This window comes from Lithobates pipiens, unplaced genomic scaffold, assembly GCF_037356315.1.
Source record: "Lithobates pipiens isolate NorthernLeopardFrog02 unplaced genomic scaffold, aLitPip1_a1.2 Scaffold_8, whole genome shotgun sequence".
NCBI classification, from domain to species: Eukaryota; Metazoa; Chordata; class Amphibia; order Anura; family Ranidae; genus Lithobates; species Lithobates pipiens.
Genome location: NW_027507903.1, coordinates 458,661,581 through 458,676,753, shown reverse-complemented (window position 1 = coordinate 458,676,753; position 15,173 = coordinate 458,661,581). Strand labels below are relative to the sequence as shown.

General features: G+C 42.5%; 1 protein-coding gene across 1 annotated transcript in view; it reads left to right on the top strand.

The window, feature by feature from the left end:
* The window catches only part of CRY1 (cryptochrome circadian regulator 1), a 78,999-nt gene that overhangs the window by 58,301 nt on the left and 5,525 nt on the right, over positions 1–15,173 (top strand). Inside the window, exons 9-13 of the mRNA XM_077468480.1 lie at positions 1,027–1,229; positions 1,367–1,468; positions 3,669–3,758; positions 11,246–11,314; positions 11,746–11,853. Of these exons, the coding sequence (XP_077324606.1) occupies positions 1,027–1,229; positions 1,367–1,468; positions 3,669–3,758; positions 11,246–11,314; positions 11,746–11,849 (568 nt within the window). The 3' untranslated portion in view covers positions 11,850–11,853. The remainder of the gene's footprint in view (positions 1–1,026; positions 1,230–1,366; positions 1,469–3,668; positions 3,759–11,245; positions 11,315–11,745; positions 11,854–15,173) is intronic.

Here is a 15,173-nt window from a genome sequence, read left to right as displayed (position 1 = left end):
CGATCCGCGTCAGTGGATGTGGTTGACAGCAGTGTGAGCCAATGGCTGCGCTGCTTTCCATCCATCCACTCCAGCCAATCAGTGGCCAGGCTGAGCGGTGAAGAGGACGTCGGGTCAAGCGCGGGATTTTCGAGGGGTCAGGTGAGTAAAACGGGGGGTCTGGGGGCGCAGGCAGTGTGAGATGTTTTTTCACCTTAATGCATAGAATGCATTAAGGTGAAAGAACATTTACCTTTACAACCCCTTTAACAGATATTTTAACACTTTCCCTTTACAGAAAACCGCCCAAAATGTGGCTAGAGTTTGGATTTAAAATTATGGATATATGTGTTGTAATTGCATCTGGTATGAAAGATTCATGACTTAGACTAGAGAGAAATGGCATACTGCAGTAACCTAAGCAACCATATTTCATCTTTCATTGATCTGACTTTCTGGTAGATTGAGTACTTCACTTAAAGTGGTTGTAAAGGCAGAAGGTTTTTTTTATTTTTTATCTTAAGGCATTCTATGCGCTAAGTTTAAAATCCTTCTGTGTGTAGCAGCCCATTTCAGCCCCCCTAATACTTACCTGAGCCCTCTCTCAATCCAGTGATGTGCACAAGTGCCTTGGCCATCCTGGACTCTTTCTCCTGTTTGGCTGTAACACGGCATCAGTGCCACTGGCTCCGGCTGCTGTCAATCAAAGTTAGTTAGCCAATCAGGAGAGAGAGGAGGCAGTATCAAACCACAGCTCCATGTCTGAATGGATATATGGATCTGCAGCTTGGTTCGGGTGCTCCAAGAGCACACTGTTTTCTGTGTGGGCACTCAACAGGAGGTAGGGGCCTGGAGGGCCAAAGAGGGACCCGAGAAGGAGAGGATCCGGGCTGCTCTGTGCAAAACCATTTCACAGAGCAGGTAAGTATACCGTGTTTGTTTTCTTTAAACAAGAAAAAACAAGACTTTAGTATCACTTTAGTTATGCTTGAAGCCCTGCCCAAGCTGGTAATATATTCATTGTAGGTTTTTTATTTTTGTTTTAAGTCGTTACTTGCCGATTCTGAAAGGATTCCCTCCAAAGTATATCTACGACCCCTGGAATGCTCCTGAGGCAGTGCAAAAAGCCGCAAAATGTATAATTGGGGTAAATTATCCCAAACCAATGGTAAACCATGCTGAGGCCAGTCGGCTGAATATTGAACGGATGAAACAGATCTACCAGCAGCTCTCCAGATACAGAGGACTTGGTAAGTCGCATTGACACTTGCTTCTTGTATTCATTTCTGACCCTTCTCGCACCATATTGGCTTAGTAGATTTTCTAGAACAGAACCGTGTCACATCAAGGCTCTTGACAATGTGTTTTTTTTGTTTTGTTTTTTAAGGACTTCTTGCATCAGTGCCTTCAAATCCAAATGGAAATGGGAATGGTGGACTTATGAGTTACTCTCCAGGCGACAATATGCCAGGATGCAGCAACAATGGAGGTAATCTATTGCCCAACAGTTTAAAAGATAACTCTTCCAAGCATTATTTACATCTCAACTGATAACATAACCTCATTGCAATTTTAAGAAACCCACAACCCTTCTGCTTACAAATTATTTATAGGACAGGTGCACATGCCTATTTCTAGTTGTCTGGTTTAGGAGATCAGCTAATTGGTGTATTGGCCCTCGAACACTAAAACAAAATTGATAATCGTTTTTAGACTCTTCGGGTCCGTATACACTATTGCGCTGTAAGTTAGTTAAAACATGTGTTCACAGTGCCTCAAAACCGCTGGGGAAAAAGGTTTCCAACGTTCTTCAGTTCTTGAAAAACATGTCACTTTATATAGACAGTAGTAAGACACTAGGCTCCATTCACACGGGTGATTACTTCCTACCCATGCTGAGTTGGGGGATGCGCACCCATTTCACATTGTGTCCGTAGCAGCAGGGTGTCCAAATAGACATCTATGGACACACCTGTGCATCCCTATGCCAGCAGAACACAGCCCTGCATGGCACATGGCAGTAATCAGCTGTGGGAATGGAGCCTAAAGCAATATGCACTTTAGTGTACATTCAGTCACATGTATTGGATTTCACATGTTTGCAGAAGACCCAATTTATGCATTTTTAATCAAACACAAATGCATTGGCACACGGTTGCCTGCAAACTGAAGGCTTGTTTTGTGACTGAACCTCCAATCCAGTCTGCATGTGATCACTATGTCTTATGCTGCATACATACGATCGGAATTCCGGCCAGAAAAAGACAGATGAGAGCTTTTCATCAGAAAATGCGACCGCGTGTATGCTCCATCGGAATTTAGCTGTCCGAATTTCCGCCAGCCAAAAATTGATAGCATGTTCTCAATTTTCATGACGGAAAAACGTTCTATTTGAAAATTTCGATTGTGTGTATGTAATTCCGACACACCAAAAATCACTCATGCTCAGATTCAACTACGAGACAGAAGCTATTGGCTACTGGCTATTGAACTTCCTTTTTCTAGTCCCGTTGTACGTGTTGTACGTCACCGCATTCTAAACTATCGGAATTTGGTGTGACCATGTGTAGGCAAGGCAGCTTGAGCCGAATTCCATCAGGAAAACCATCAGAGCTTCTTCCAATGAGAATTTCTGTTTTTTCATGTGTACGCGGCATTAGCTAACCTAGTGATCGTATTATCATGAAGCATATTGATTGATAAGCAGAAAATGGAGCTGTCGCGGACAACCTTGCCGGATAGCTAGCATGTGCCCACAATGTTGTCTGTAAAATGTCAAAGAGGGGAACTAGAATAAGGTTCCCTCAGTATGGGGAATTGTGCAAGAGAACTTTAAAGTATGAGATTATTAAAAGAAACAAACACATACTCGACTCCCTGCTGCAGCATCGGTCTGATCCTGCAGCTGTCCCCCGCTGGCTCTAAGTCGAAGAACTGAACGATGATATGACCACTGATCACTCAGTTCTTAATCGCTGCTCTCTGTTCTGCCCCCCAGCTCCAACTGGAGTGCCAGGGCACACAGGAAAGGAGTGTCTGACTCAGGCTCTTAGCAGTGCGCTCAGAGCATGAGCCAGCTACCACTTAGGCATCTGGGTGGATCTTGATATTGTCAGGATCCTTGGAATGGCTCTGTGACATCAGCCGACAGGGAGCTTTTGCCCACTGTTAGCTGATTCTGGGTCACAGGAGAGCACAAGTGCGCTCCTGTAACTTACAAGAGAAGTTTGGCCAAAGAAGCTTTGGCCATTCATTTAATCTCCAAATAGTGAATAGGAAGTGATTATGGTATGCAGGTAGATGTTTAGTGAACTCCCTTATGTCACTACATAAAAATGAATACACTGTGATTTTGAAAAATGTTTATAATGATCAGGATTAAAAAAAAACAAAAAACTTTTTCAGGTAATTTAAATAAAAAATACTGTTCACATCTAGCCAGCAGGTGGTGCAGTAACCTCCTTTTCAAGGAGCAGTCAGGAACTTACAACATCTTCTACTCACAGGCACTGTTAGATAGAATAGCAAGAGCAATGGCTTGAGTTATTTAACAGGGCAGTAGAAGTGATTTAGGTTAGAAACCATTGAGAGGAACATATTGTTGAACATTGCCTCTTATATATTTAGAGCCTGCTTTATTCGTCATGCCTTTTTTGTTGCAATACATAATCTGGTGCTTCTCTCCATAGGGTCTCAGATGGGAGCCGGTGATGGAGCCTCCACCAGCAATCCCAATAACGGCCAGGGAGAGTCTCATACTGGAGTAGGGGGGATTCAAGGTACTAATCTCATCTCTCTACACTAGTAGGGAGAACATTAAACCAATTACTACTATCTAGGAATAAAGAAAAAAAAAAACTTATCAGCCTGCTTTTTTTAATAAACAGTATGAAAAAAATATGCTTTTATCCATAGCAGCCAATCAAAATTGACTATCTAGACAATCCTATCCCCCGTTTTACCAGCTGTGTGCATCTTGAACATTTCCCCACAGGAAAATCTTGCTACTGTGTCTAAACAGTAAATAATCCACCTATGTTTGTGAAGATAAATATAACAAAATGCTCTTTTCTTAATGGTTTATTACGGGATAAAATTGTACACTGGCAAGCAAAGCTGTAAGAACAGCTAGTATAACCCCCTCCCACTTTCAGCATGTCTTTGTTAGTAGCAAGCAATGATAGGAGCAGATCATAAGAACACAACAGAGGGGAGGGACCTTTGTCCTGTAATGTACTTTAAGAAAAGGATTTTACATTTAAGACAGACATCTATTTTACAATAAAGGATGAGGTATTCATCCAATGGGATGTCCAAAAGCAGTCAAACAGAGGGATGGGCAACAGCAAATGAAAGGCTAACTTGCCCACAAGGAGCATACCAACAGTTTAACAAGGACTGCTCAAGGGAGCTGACAACATTGCCTTAAGATCCCTAGGACCAAATCCAGAATAAGATGAGGCTTTAACATTCACCTGATAAAGCTTAACAAACATGTGAACTGAAGACCAGATGGCAGTCTTAAAAATCTGAGCAACAGATACCTGATGCTAAAAAAAAGTCCATAAAGCTTGTACTAATCTAGTAGTGTGTTATGACCATACATGGGGGAACCTATCCCCTGAGGTCATAAGCCTGAATGATGAGATGACTAATCCACTTAGCGATAGTGGAATGAGAAGTATTCTGGCCCCTATAGAGACTTTGAGGTAAGGCAGGGAGTTGGACTAATGAAAAGAAGCTATAGCTGAAAGAAACTTGAACAGCTTACATTCAGGCAGTGGAGTAAAATCCTTTTAGGGTGTTTAGGAGCAGGACAGAGATTGTGTAGCAGTGTTTTGGTGAAAGGAAGAAACCACCTTGGGAAGGAAGGAGGCCCTGTGCCTCAAAAGAGAACTTTGTTCCTGTGGTTCGAGGAAGGGTTCCTTACAGATTAAGGCTGCCACCTCAAACTCACTTTTCAGAAGTGATGGCATCTTCAAAGGCTGAGAAGGAAAAATGTGAGTGATACCTTGCATGAGTGACAGCCTTCACAAGGAGTAGAGATACAAAGTGTCTGGAAGAGAATCACTAGGGCTGAGATTTGACCTTTGACTATACTAAACACAAGATGTTGATCCAGGCCAGACTGGAAAAAGACAGGATTTGTGCAATGTATTTCCTTGCTTGCACTACAAGAAATACTTTTCCAGTTGCGATGGTAGACTTTGCGAGAAGTCCATATCCTAGCCTTTAAGAGTGTATGGATAACCGGATCAGATAGGCCCCTATTCCTCAGTACCTAAGCTTCAACAGCCAAGCCATTAAAGCCAATGATGAAGAAGCGGAGTGGTAGATCGGTCCTTGGAGCAGAAGATCTAAAGGGGTCCATGAGCCTGATGAGGCCTACAAGAACAGCGGCTAGCACCTTAGTGGAGACCTGAGGTGCAGTGAACAGGCCAAAGGGAAAGGCCGCAAATTGGTAATGTCATATGTCCACAGCAAAGCGCAGGTAATCTGAAAAGAGATAAATGGACTATCTCGGTACCCAGGGATGACAATGAAATTTTATAAAAAGTATAACGTTTTATTTATCCGTGATTTAAAAACAACCTATGTCCATAGAAATACAATACATCGATTACACATGCATTACAAGACTCCTTAACATTCCAAGCTGAGTGTAGAGCTTGTATAACAGTGTAAATTTGCTGTCCCCTCAAAATGACTAAACACACAGCCATTAATGTACACCCCTAAGTGAAAACGTCCAAATTGGGCCCAATTAGTAATTTTCCCTCCCCGGTGTCATGTGACTCGTTAGTGTTACAAGGTCTCAGGTGTGAATGGGGAGCAGGTGTGTTAACTTTCGTGTTATCACTCTCTCATACTGGTCACTGGAAGTTCAATATGGCACCTCATGGCAAAGAACTCTCTAAAGATCTGTAAAAAAATAATTGTTGCTCTACATAAGGATGGCCTAGGCTATAAGAAGATTGCTAAGACCCTGAAACTGAGCTGCAGCACGGTTCCAAGACCATACAGCAGTTTAACAGGACAGGTTCCACTCAGAACAGGCTTCACCATGGTCGAGCAAAGAAGTTGAGTGCACACGCTCTGCGTCATATCCAGAGGCTGTCTTTGGGAAATAGATGTATGAGTGCTGCCAGCATTGCTGAAGATGTTGAAGGAGTGGGGTGGTCAGCCTGTCAGTGCTCAGACCATACGCTGCACACTGCATCAAATTGGTCTGCATGGCTGTTGTCCCAGAAGGAAGCTTCTTCTAAAGATGATGCACAAGAAAGCTTGCAAACAGTTTGCTGAAGACAAGCAGACTAAGTACATGGATTACTGGAACGATATCCTGTGGTCTGATGAGACCAAGAAGTTGAGTGGTCTGATGCACAAGAAAGCTTGCAAACAGTTTGCTGAAGACAAGCAGACTAAGTACATGGATTACTGGAACGATATCCTGTGGTCTGAAGTTGAGTGCACACGCTCTGCGTCATATCCAGAGGCTGTCTTTGGGAAATAGATGTATGAGTGCTGCCAGCATTGCTGAAGATGTTGAAGGGGTGGGGTGGTCAGCCTGTCAGTGCTCAGACCATACGCTGCACACTGCATCAAATTGGTCTGCATGGCTGTTGTCCCAGAAGGAAGCTTCTTCTAAAGATGATGCACAAGAAAGCTTGCAAACAGTTTGCTGAAGACAAGCAGACTAAGTACATGGATTACTGGAACGATATCCTGTGGTCTGATGAGACCAAGATAAACGTATTTGGTTCAGATGGTGTCAAGCGTGTGTGGCGGAAACCAGGTGAGGTGTACAAAGACAAGTGCTGCCGGCACTGGGGAGCTACAGTTCATTGAGAGAACCATGAATGCCAACATGTACTGTGACATACTGAAGCAGAGCATGATCCCCTCCCTTCAGAGACTGGGCTGCAGCGCAGTATTCCAACATAACGACCCCAAACACACCTCCAAGAGGACCACTGCCTTTCTAAAGAAGCTGAGGGTAAAGGTGATGGATTGGTCAAGCATGTCTCCAGACCTAAACCCTATTGAGCATCTGTGGGGCATCCTCAAATGGAAGGTGGTGGAGCGCAAGGTCTCTAACATCCACCAGCTCCTGGATGTCATCATGGAGGAGTGGAAGAGGACTCCAGTGGCAACCTGTGAAACTCTGGTAAACTTCATGCCCAAGAGGGTTAAGGCAGTGCTGGAAAATAATGGTGGCCACACAAAATACACTTTGGGTCCAATTTGGACATTTTGACTTATGGGTGTACTCACTTTTATTACCAGCAGTTTAGACATTAAAGGATGTGTGTCAAATTGACACTGTTATACATGGTCTCTCTCTATGTGAGACCTGTCTTTTTGATATATACTGTTATACACGCTGTACACTCACTACTTTACATTTTAGCAAAGTGTTATTTCTTCAGTGTTGTCACGTGAAAAGACATAATAAAATATTTACAAAAAATGTGAGGTGTGTACTCCCTTTTGTGAGATATTGTATGCTGAATCCTTCATGGTGAAATGCACAGGTAATGTTGATGCGCCATGAAAAATGGGAATGTGAAAGTCTGACTTTTTTTTTTTTTTATTATTATTGTTTTATTATTATTTTGTTGTTGGTAGGGGACAGCCTTGTTCCCATTCATATATCACTAGGTGAATTGGTCAGCTCCTCAATCAGACATATGACAAGGGGGCAAGGTTTTTCCTTCAGTACACCACTGGACTCTGGCCCTTCTTCTATGTTCTTATGGCACGCTCCTAATATTGCTTGCTAGTAAACTGAGGCATGCTGGGAGTAGGAAGGGGTTATTCTAGGTGTTTCTTGTAGCTTTGCTTGTCGGGGTTCCAATTCTCCAGAAGTTTCCGCTAGAATCCATTGTTTCCACAAAAAGTTATCCTGTGTCTTGTAACGTACTCTATGAAAAGTATTTTATGAAAAATCCTAATTTTGGTGCACATTCTAGACCGACAATAAGATATGATTGGCTGCTTTGTTAAAGGTACCTCATTAAATTACAGTACCATAAATGGTATTAAATAAATAAAAAATTAATAAATTGGTAAATACAAACATGTAAACTAACAAGGTAGTACTTTTAGTGTTTGTGTTGATAGTTAAATGCAGCGTGCTTTTGGGTGCATTCCACTTGCATTTTGGATTTGTTTGATTCTTCTGTGATCATCTGCATTTGGCCAGCATTTGACAACCTCTACACTGCATTATGGACTGTCAAGCTTTTGCTCATGTCAGATCATAATAATACTCCCATACTAGTCTATGGAAATGAAAACCCAAGTGAATAAGGTCAAATGCACATGGCAACGAAACCTGAATGATCTCAAAAGCTGCTAAAACTGAGGGACATAAACCCAAAGTCCATTGACATGGACCCTTAACCTACTTCAAGCTGCTTTTGGATTCCCCTTGCCTTGTTGGGTGAGAGGGTCCTTATAAAAAAAAATATTGGCAAATAAGTGATGTGTATGCCTTGTAGCTGACTGTGTCTTCTTTAGTGTACATTTTTTACAACCAGGGACAAGGCAGGGACCTATTCAATTGTATGTAGCATGGAGGCCCCTGGAAACTGATGCAAATAACTAGCTGAACTCAAGCCAAAAATAAACCGATCAAATAAAACATGTGCTGTTTTACCTGACCGTATTCTTTGGTCATTTAATCCTGAGATTTATACAGCACAGCCAGGAAGATGGCACATTGTAAGGAACATCATATCGTCTACCTGCCACCAGTCTGCTGATTTGGATAGCGGAGGAGAACCAACAGACTGAGGCCAACTCTTTGCTCACTCTGCTGTATCTTCCTTTCAGCATGTTCTAGCTGGCATGTTTGCACACAGCTCGCCTAATTTTCATCTAGTTCTGTCCCTTCCTCTTACAAGCTTGCCATAGAATTTCAAATGAGAACGCTTAGGAAAGTTTTTGTATGAACATTCTCAGAACATTTGTTTGTTGTTTTGAAAGATTTAGTTTGCTTTTAATATTTGACCTTGATCTTGATTTCTTCACACACTGCTTACTGCCAATATTTGCTGGCATTTTAATTTTTATTTTTTTGCTACCGTATATACTCGAGTATAGGCCGACCCGAATATAAGCCGAGGCCCCCAATTTACCCCCAAAAAAACTGGCAAACTTATTGACTCGTGTATAAGCCGAGGGTGAGACATGCCTGTCCATCCCTGTGTGTGTGTCCGTCCATCCCTGTGTGTCCGTCCATCCCTGTGTGTCCGTCCATCCCTGTGTGTCCGTCCATCCCTGTGTGTCCGTCCATCCCTGTGTGTCCGTCCATCCATCCCTGTGTGTGTGTGTGTCCATCCATCCATCCATCCCTGTGTGTGTGTGTCTCCATCCATCCATCCATCCATCCCTGTGTGTGTGTGTCTCCATCCATCCATCCATCCATCCCTGTGTGTGTGTGTGTCTCCATCCATCCATCCATCCATCCCTGTGTGTGTGTGTGTCTCCATCCATCCATCCATCCATCCCTGTGTGTGTCTCCATCCGTGTGTGTGTGTGTGTGTGTGTGTGTGTGTGTGTGTGTGTCCAGCCTACCTTTGTCCCGAGCCTCCGTCCCGTGCCTTGCCTCCTTGCCTCCGTCCCGTGCCGTGACTTGCCTCCTTGCATCCGTCCCGTGTCGTGCCGTGCCTTGCCGCCGCCGTCCCGTCCCGTCCCGTGCCGTGCCTTCCCTTGCCTCCGTCCCGTGCCCTCTTCGTCGGCGGCCATTGTAAAGTTCAAAAGCTGCGCCGCCGCCTTCGCCTGTGATAGGCGGAACACTGAATTTCCCAGCAGCCTGTGTTCCGCCTATCACAGACGTCGTATCATCCTCGTCCGTAGTACGAGGATGATACGATGTCCGTGATAGGCGGAACACAGGCTGCTGGGAAATTCAGTGTTCCGCCTATCACAGGCGAAGGCGGAGCCGGAGGCGCGGCTTTTGAATAGAATGGCCGCTGTCTGTCTGCTCGACACGCTGATCGAGCGGGCAGACAGCGATGACTCGAGTATAAGCCGAGGGGGGCACTTTCAGCCTCAAAAAAGAGGCTGAAAATCTCGGCTTATACTCGAGTATATACGGTATATTAAAAAAACATATGACCCCCTTTCCCCACCTAAAAGTGACATTTCACTTTTGCGTAGAAAAAAAAACAGGCCAAGTTGCTTTTCTGTGTAATAGGATTAACTAAGGACATGTGATCCCAGGCAGATAATAAAAACTTCAATTAATGCAGTTATTATGTAATAAAGCTTTTTACTGTTTTAATGAAACCATGTCAGTACCCAATTTATTTTTATATGAACCTGTAATGCCCCAATCATCTAGCAGAAAGAGAGGGTGGTCCAACATTAGAAACCAGGCTTTGTGGCAGTGCACATGTGTTGATGAGGAAGATGCTGATAGGGGAAGAGAGCAGAGTAGTATTAGGGCACTTATCCAATAAGCAGGGGCGTAGGCTGAACTCTCTGCCTCTGCAGTGTAATGCCGGGTACACACGATCAGAATTTCGGCCAGCAAAAGACCGATGAGCGCCTTTCATCATAAAATACAACCGCGTGTATGCTCCATCAGAGTTTAGCTGGCCGAATTCCTGCCAGCAAAAATTTGAGAGCATGTTCTCAATTTTTCCGACGGAAAAACTTTCTAGCGGAAATTCCGATTGTGTGTGTGCAATTCCGATGCGCAAAAACACACGCATGCTCAGATACAACTACAAGATGGAAGCTATTGGCAACTGGCTATTGAACTTCTTCCTTTTTCTAGTCCCGTCGTACGTGTTGTACGTCACCGCTTTCTTGACGGTCGGAATTTGGTGTGACCGTGTGTATGCAAGACAACTGGTGCGGAATCCAGTCGGAATTCCGTCGGGAAAACTATCAGAGCTTTTTCCAACCAAAATTCCGATTGTGTGTATTCGGTATTAGTCAGGGATTTGTTGTCGGAAGCCTGAATCACAAAACTGGCTGCACAGTATTGGCCTTCTTACACATGGCCATGCTTTTATCATACTCGCTCGCCATTTCAGTCTAAAAGGCTCAGAAATGCAGTAAAGCCCCAATCAATTCAAGTCTGTTGAATTCATCTCTGATTCTATGTATTACTTAATGCATGTTCTGTACAGAGCTTTCAGTCCTGAGAGAGCAAAGCACAATATAAATACTGTTATATTTATCATCATGAAGCAGAGCTAATTAACACAAAATGTTTAATTGGGACCTAATTGAATGTCATTTCTCCAAGGTTATTGGCAGGGGAGCAGTATCCTACATTACAGCCATGGAGACAGCCAGCAGTCTTACCTAATACAAGGTATTTAATGTTTAAAAGTACATATCATTTTCATGGGATAGCATCAGTCCAACACAGCATGAAATTCCATTAGGGATGTCCCTGCTAGAGTGTATCCTACATCAAAGAAAAAATACAGTTATCTGGTTAAAGCACTATGGGCCCCTTTTGAAAAATGATTCTACGCAACATGTAGTATTAACATAGAGGTGTCAGTTCCTTCTGCTGTCCAGCAGATGCCTTTTTTGCTGTATCTATTTAGTGGATCTCCCTGGTTTGCAAAATTAGGCAAGTACGAGGCTCTGCTCTAGTTCAGGAGATAGTATTTGTAATACATATTCATTGTGGCAGAGTAGAACTCCATACATTTGTTGGTGAACACATGCATAGAAAAATTATACCTCCTTTGCGGCATAACTGGTACACATGACCATTGTCTATTCTCTGCTCAGGGAGGAATGCTATGAACTCTGTGGTGTCTTCTTGCAAACGTCCCAGCCCTGAAGAGGAGACTCAAAGTGTTGGACCAAAGGTGCAGAGACAAAGCAGCCATTAACCTGGTGAGTGTCTGTCCTTTGTTTATTTGCTATTCACAAAGAATGTATTGGATGTTTTTCCTGGGTAACATTGCAGCAGCATCAACTATTCGTACTCTACTTTTAAAAATAAAGCTGCACCCAACCCATTATAATTTTCTCTTAATCACTTCCTCTCTGGAGCAACTTTTAAATTTTTTGCACACATCTGCATTTTAGGCTATAAATTTACTTAAAACCCCTCAGTATATTGTATATTTTCTGAATGCAGAAGAGGGCCTGTTGAATAAAAAGATGGTAGTTGCAATTTTTTATGTCACATGATATTTGAGCAACTGCTTATCAAATATTTATTTTTTAGTACACTAAAATGCATTTTAGTGTACGCAATTAGTACCCAATCAATTTTTTTACAAAATAAGATGAGGTAGTGCCAAGTAAATGGATACCAAATATGTCAAGTGTCAAAACTGCCTATGTATGTGAAAAGCTGAAAAATGACAGTACTGGAATCAACAACAGATGACGCATTACCGTTGCAGCTGATTTTTGAGTTCCCTATAATTGAGGGATGTAGACTTATTGTTACAATTCCGGCATGTATATGTGTTATGCATTCATTTACGTACATGTGTGCCCCCTATACCACAAATGTCTCCATAAAGAGGACCTGTCATGACTTATTTCTATTAAAAGGGATGTTTACATTTCTTGTAATAGGGAAAAAAAGTGAACAAAATAAAAAATAAATGAAAGGGACAGTATAAAAATGTAAATGAAAAATAATAGAAACATTTTTGTAAACCGCCTCGTGTGCAGATGTGAACGCATAAGTAGGTTATGCCCACATATAGAAAGGTATCGCCGAAAACCTTATAGCGAGAGCAGTAATTCTAGCACTAGACCTCCTTTGTGAGGCCGCGTACACACGCGGGGACTGTTCGCTCAACTTTGTCCGCTGAACAGTGTTTCGGCGGACAGTCCGCTCGTGTGTGGGCTTTCAGCGGACAGTTTCAGCGGACAGTCTGCTGAACAAAGTTTTGTTTCAGCGAACAGTCTCCTCGTGTGTAGGCTTGTTCGTCAAACTAAGTTCCGCGCATGCTCAGAAAGGATTTACACGCCGAAGTTTGCATTGCAGTGTATAGGACGTCGTTTTCTAGTCCCGTCGTACGTGCCGTTCACGTCATCGCACACGGTTTCAGCGGACTGTTCGTTCGTCATGTGTGGGCAAGTCCATCCATGCTAATTTTGAGCGGACTGTCCGCTGAAACTGTTTGACGGACAAAGTTGGGCGAACAGTCCCCGCGTGTGTACGCGGCCTAACTCTAAACTGGTAACCTGTATAACTGTTTAAAGCGTAGCCTATGGATATTTTTAAGTATCAAAGTGTGGCGCCATTCCATGAGTGTGCACAATTTTAAAGCATGACATGTTGGGTATCTATTTACTCAGCGTAACATCTTTTATATTTTACCAGAAAACACAATGAGTTATATTGTTTTTTTTTGTTTTTTGCATCAAGAATCATTAACCTCTTGCTGACCAGCCGCCGCTGTACTGCGGCAGAATGGCACGGCTGGGCGAAGCGTCTTTATGTTACGTCACTTTGCCCTGTGGCCACTAGGGGCGCGTGCCCTCTGCTCTCCCCCGGAGCCAATGCAAGTGCCTAGCGGTCACGATCACCGCCGGGCTCCCACGTTCGCTGATGACACACGGAAAACCGGGATCAGTGTGTGTAAACACACAGTTTCTGGTTCTCTGAGGTGAGAAGAGACTGATAGTCTGTTCATACAGAGTATGAGCCGCGATCTGTCATCTCCCCTACACAGTCCCCTCCCTCCTTCAGTTAGAACACATGCTAGGGAACACGACCCCTTGATCGCCCCCTAGTGTTAACCCCTTCCCTGCCAGTGACATTTTTACAGTAATCAATGCATTTTTATAGCACTGATCGTTGTATAAATACCAATGGTCCCAAAAATGTGTCAAAATTGTCCGATGTGTCCGCCATAATGTCACAGTCCCGATATAAATCGCAGATCGTTGCCATTACTAGTTAAAAAATAAATAATAATAAAAATGCCATAAAACTATCCCCTATTTTGTAGACGCTATAATTTTTCCGCAAAACAATCAATATACGCTTATTGCAATTTTTATTTTATTTTTTATTTTTTTATCAAAAATAGGTAGAAGAATACACATCGGCCTAAACTGAGGAAAAAAATAGTTTTTTTTTATATATTTTTTGGGGATATTTATTATAGCAAAAAGTAAAACATATTGCGTTTTTTTTTTTTTCAAAACGGTTGCTATTTTTTCCCAAAAAAATTGCATTTGAAAACTTGCTGTGCAAATACTGTGTGACATAAATTGCAATGACCGCCATTTGCCATTTTATTCTCTAGGTTCTCTGATAAAATTATATATATAATACCATTTGCAACAATCTTAATTGTTATGTTCTCTTTTGATAAAATAAAAAAATTATGGATAAAAAATTATATATATAATGTTTGGGGGATTTCTTTGTAATTTTCTAGCAAAAAAAAAAAAATATATGATTTTTACATGTAGGAGAGAAATACCAGAATTGGCCTGGGCTGGAAGTGGTTAAATTTGTTCTAAAGCCTAAACATTTTTTACCTTAATGCATTTCTTGCATTAAAGTTTAGGCATCAGTATTGTTATAGTTGCTAAAACAACCACCTAATGCCACAGTGATAAAAATCAAGGAAGTTTTGCTGTCGTATCAATTTTCCTGCCTTCAGATACTTGTGACGGATACAGTTTCTATCACTACCTTGGCAATGCTGCACTATTAGCCAGAAAACAGTTGCACTCCAAGATACAAACATTTGCTGTGTATGCTCCCTCAGTCTGATCCTTATCTATGATGACTAGCTGACTACAGTTTTCAGATTCCGGCTGTAAGAGTAGTGCATAGAAAGCTGGATACAGATTGTGATGTGTACAACCCCGGCTGCTGCCTCTGTAGCAAAAGGGGAACAGTTTGAGGGGCAGTAAAAAAGTGGCTCAACTGCCTCCCGATTTGCAAGTGTAAACGAGCCCTTAGAGAGATTTACTCTCACTTCCTCTCCTGCAAAGCGGTTCAACCAGAGACAAAGTCAGTCTCCAATAGCAATACAAAAATGATTTTCTTTAGTAGAGTAGGGGAAGGCCTGTTTTACCTGTCAAATGATTTGTATTTCTTCTTATCCAGTCCTGATATTTACACTGAGCCACCCAGCATAGCTATCCTGGTGCCCTGAATTGTCCTTATTGCAGTGAGACAATAAAACTAGGTCTCATCTCCTGTTTTACTTTATTGTTGGACAGTGAAG